Consider the following 5,102-nt stretch of genomic DNA (forward strand, 5'->3'; position numbering starts at 1 on the left):
ACTTCATCGAGCCACTCCATAACGGAACCCTGGCTACTAAACTCCGGAAAGATTCTCAAGTCCAAATTCCCAGGTTCCGCCATCCTGAGCGCATGTGCCGAAATAGCTTGTAAGAAGAGGCTAGCGGATCTCACCCCTCGCACCCCCTCCCCGTTTTTCCCTCCCCGACGCTGCTCCCGCCAAAAACGTTTCTCCTTCCGCTGCTCCTCGCTCCTTGCGCCCACTTCGCCGCTTCCGCCGCGCGCCAGATAAAGGATTCCCTTCACAGTTTGCCCCGAATTTAAGAGCCAGTATTCCATCAGTCACGGTTCCTTAAGTTGCACTTGGTAAATCATGTGTTGCTATTTTGTTTTACACGCATGATTTCACTCTGGATTATCACTTCAGCGCATGATTTATCTGACGGCCAAATTAATGAAATGATCCCGTTGTGCTAGTGCCCTCAGTCCAGCAACGGCTCGTGCGCTCGGCCCGCCAACGTAGCTCGCCACGGATTGCGCTGATTTGTAGATGATGCCACCTACGGTGGTGGCGCTGCCTACGGTGATGCTGCCGCCTAATAAAATAAATAAATACAAATACTGCGGTCTTCAGTCTACTGAAAGCCGTCTTTCCAGGACACAGAGTAAAAATTACTAATCTGATAGATCTGCTCCTACAAATTGTTGCAAGTATTGCAGGGCTTGGTACCATCTGACGTACAGGAATCCCTGAAGTCGTTGCTTTGTAAAACCGCGCTACCAACTATAAAAGGTATAATTATACCTGTCGCATGTAAAATGTTACGCGGTGCCTACACCCGATAAATGTATATATATATATATATATATATATATATATATATATATATATATATATATTATATATATATATGATGATATACTGGACACAATCATCAGAGTGTAGGCAGGCACATGTCTTGACAATATGTCACAGCTATGTAAGCATAGCCCAAAAGAATCTAAGGCATAGCAATGAAAATATTTCAATGATGCCTAAGCACGTGACTGAATATTACTGATCAGCTTTTCCAAGTTCAACCTCACGTGCCAAGTACGAAATCGGTTGTCATACAGCAGTCATAAGACGAACAAAAATATGCACAAAGCACATGCACACACTTTCAAAGCTGGCATTGCATAAATAGCCGATGGCAAATGCAGCTATCACATGCAAAAGTAGGCACCTCAGAAAAATCATGACGGCATGTATACAAGCACCGAGTACCCGTCATGCACGCGAGAAAGCTGGGCATGGTGAGGACGCCTGCAGGCGCGCGGGGTCAGCTGTGAACAAGGCAGGGCATGTGCGAACAAGGCATGCCAGGTCAGCCCAGTGAAGCCGGGGTGGCGTGGGGCCAGCGAGCAATGGCGGCGTCAGGTATACCCGAGCAGAGGTCACGGAGAGCCGAAATGTCGCCGGCAATGGCGGCGTCAGGTGTACCCGAGCAGAGGTCACGGAGAGCCGAAATGTCGCCGGCAATGGCGGCGTCAGGTATACCCGAGCAGAGGTCACGGAGAGCCGAAATGTCGCCGGCAATGGCGGTGTATGGCGTACTCTAACGTTACTAATACCCTGCTATGTTGATTCCCTACCTCCTCTTTCCCTGGTTTATTCTTCGCAATCCGTTTGCATCTGTTCCCGCTGCTGCTGCCGGGGCCACGGGTGGTTCGGGTCCACCAGCTTCATCATATCCCACAGGGACAAGACATTATGCGTTGGAATCCTCCGTCTCACAAGAATGTTGAGCTATCGTGTATTTGACCATTTTCCGAAGACTTTGCTATTCTTTATGATTTGCCAAGCTTAAGAGGGGATAGACTCATACTCGTGCATCACGTTGTTGGAGATAAACACGTTGGTGGTCACATGAACAGTCACGTTGGGGCTTGGGAAAACGGCGGGGTTTCCTCAGCTCCTTCACTGCGTTGCACGGTTGGTACATGGTGAAGTTCATGAAACAGACATCAATCGTTCGCCTTTCCCTGGTTTGCGGGACAGGTCCCGGTGGGAAATGTCGATGTTGCCTGACGCGTTCTCGACACCGGATATTTGTCTACGTCGATCATCATCTGGTTTGTTGACTCTTTATGGCCCCCTCGGGTATGCCACTGATATTAACGCGGGCTCCGGTGGGCGGTCAAATTGCCACCCCCCCCCCCCAGAAGGTCTTTCCAGAATGGTTTTCTGAACGGCGCAGCTACGGCTAATTTTACACAGCTGTTGATATTGAAAAGCAATCGTTTCGCGTAACAATATGAATGTACCTTGTAAGGCCTCTGACCTAGGGCGGGTCAATTCAGGCCATAGTTTTTCAGCGAAGTGAATTCTAAGGAATCCTTCAATCCGTCCAAACAACGAAGTGTTAGAGGAAGCTATACATCTCTGAAATGCTTTCTTAGGCGATACAACGTTGAACGAGCAAATTACATTGACTTTCAGTCAGGCATGAAGGTCACACCAAAGACAAAACCAGCATGCTTTTTTACTTTAGGGTTTTCCTGTAGGGATAGTTTCTGGTGTTCATTTTGAATATATTGATAGCAGGGAGCGCATTAGACATCTTCCGTGGACTTCTTAGAAGTCAGAATAGGTCATCAACGTAAAATGACCCAGTTCAACATTTTGTTTTGGGACCATACTGCTTAGCGCAGTCTTTGTCGCTTAGTCAATACAAAACTCAAAGCAATCTGCATGATTTTGATCAATTTGACCTTCACAAGGTCAAACAAATGCCACTGACCTTAAATAAGCATAAGATTTTTTGCTTAGAAAGCGTTTATATAAGTTCTGTGAGCACTTTGGAAACCAACCTAGAACTTGAACTTGTTTGACCCGGTTGCATTCAGTTTGTCTCTTCTCGCCGCCCTCGTTGGTAACAGGAGAGCAATATCGATGCCGTAGCGAGCACGTACGTTTTGTTACTATTTTTTAGCTCTAAAAAATCGGTGCCGGTTACTGTAGTGGTTAACGTGTTTGCGTTACACACTGCGCGTTTGGGAAACCAAAGGTACGGGGTTCGATTCCCCGCGGTGCCTGCCCTTCCTGCCAGGGTGAGAGGCAGGCGACGCCATATGGTTTCAGCAGCTGAGTGCGTCGTCGTAAAGGCGCAATGACACGCACACACACACTAGCTGTAAACATCACTCGTGTCTTCATTCTTACTGCTTCTTTGAATTTCTGTGTTGTGATTTTAAACATCTATGCATCCAAATATTTAACTGTTATCGTCATAATGTCGTTTGGACTTTGTATCTCCTAGTATACTTCACAGAGACTAACACCCTCCTTGGAAATATTACTGAGCTGTTTACAAAGAATCGCAAGCTCTTTGATACCTTTTGCATATCATGGTGGTGAGCGCTTCTTGGGTCTACCTCTAACGAGGTGTATTATCATTGCAGAGGAGCTCCAGCTGGCTCCGATCCCCAGCCTATTGGCCACCAAGAAGTGGGTCGCTTCTTCACCAGGTTCGACGGGGGCGGTACCAGCCGATCGCTCCTCTGGCCATTCGCTTCCCTGAGCCGCGGCGTGAGCGGGAGACGAAAACGAGCGTCGAGTCGCCAAAAGATGGCAGAGACAGCGATTGCGAGCACTTCGATGCAGGGTTGGAGGAATGGAGACCGTGATTCCCACTGTCTGGACGGGTGTCTGGCCAGAGATTCTCCCCGAGGACTCAGATGACGAGGACACTGATGGTGGAGCCGTGACCGCTGACGTGGCCCGGTGAACCACTAATGGCTGTGCTGGAGCTGTGAAGAAAAACGCATCAGCTTAACTGAATGCCTAATTTTCCTGTATATCATTGATTGACTGCATTGGGAGCTCTGTCTGTACCTAATGAGTTGAGTGTATGAAACTGTGTGGCCGCTCTGTACACATTCAACGATGTGTGCATTCTCCGTGATTGGTCGAGCTGTGTGCACTGAATAACGATGATCAGTTCTTGCACTCGGTGCTTGCGAACAACGGTATTGGCGTTGATTCTCAGGCGTCGTTTTATGTGATAACGTGCTGTGTCAACCGGCTGTGCTGCTGTGATGCGATGGCCAACTACGGAAGTGTTTTACGCTTAACGTGTAACATTTATCTGTATATGAGTATCTCATGGGTGGTATCGAGGCTTGATTTTGTTGTTCTCAGGCTATTTGGTCTGTGCAAAAGCTAATCAGTATGTTTGGTGCCTTTTGCATGAATTCAAATATGTCCGATTGTATCAATGGGTCATGAAATCGTCATTTGCTGATATCAGGGAACATTGCTTTATGCTGTGATAATCTGATCAGTCTACATGCCAACATAACCTGCATGAGGATTTTCCAATGTGTACATTTGTCGATTTTGTACGTCGGATGTGTCCAAAGTCATCAACGTTTGTGATAAAAATGTATGAACCGATACAATAAATCATATAACAATTGCAGTGGTTCTTACGTCAAGGCGACAAAAGCTTTCATTGTTCGGAAGGCCCATATTTTCGGAGGGATGAAATGTTACCGACGCCTTGATCCACACCGCTGCCGTGGTTTGGAATGCAGGTGCCGATATTTGTACGATCTTTGATCTTTGTCCGGGCGTGGTAAGGGCCATCAAGTCTGTGTCTGCTAGCTTATTGAAGTTGGTGACTCCAAATGTTAGTTATCAACTCTATGAAGAACGATTAAATAAGCGGTCCGCAGGTCGTGCGAGTGTCACTGTCCGGAAATTATAAAGCTTCAGCGGCGCGGCTCGAACCGGCCTGTCGCGCTTAGGATGTGCTTGTATTTGTCGACTATTAGCTATGCTTTGCGCGTTTCAGCATCAAAATGCACAATGCTTTCGGAATTCTTTTGAAGTGTTCCCAAAAATTTGAGTTTTATAGGGCAGAACATTTTCCCAACTCGCAACAGTGCCGCAACGGCATCTCCCCAAACTTCACTTTGAGAACTTAATATCAAGTTGCGTGGAAACTGAAAAGTGCGCCAGTGCTGCCATCTCCCAACAAGTTCTTGATACTATGAGTGGTATTTTCGCATGGCTCGTTTGACAGTATGTCAACTTCACACAATTTCCACGATGCATGCAAAAATCACGTTCTGAGAGAGCTACCAATATAACAATTT

General features: G+C 47.0%; 1 protein-coding gene across 1 annotated transcript in view; it reads left to right on the forward strand.

Moving 5' to 3' along the window:
* Window positions 1–3,616: 3,616 nt before the first annotated feature.
* The window catches only part of LOC119097159 (F-box only protein 21), a 13,335-nt gene continuing 11,849 nt past the window's right edge, over window positions 3,617–5,102 (forward strand). The window contains exon 1 of the mRNA XM_037220218.1: window positions 3,617–3,726. Within this exon, the coding sequence (XP_037076113.1) occupies window positions 3,617–3,726 (110 nt within the window). The remainder of the gene's footprint in view (window positions 3,727–5,102) is intronic.

This window comes from Pollicipes pollicipes, unplaced genomic scaffold (genome assembly GCF_011947565.3).
Source record: "Pollicipes pollicipes isolate AB1234 unplaced genomic scaffold, Ppol_2.1 Scaffold_4295;HRSCAF=5057_pilon_pilon_pilon, whole genome shotgun sequence".
Lineage (NCBI taxonomy): Eukaryota > Metazoa > Arthropoda > Thecostraca > Pollicipedomorpha > Pollicipedidae > Pollicipes > Pollicipes pollicipes.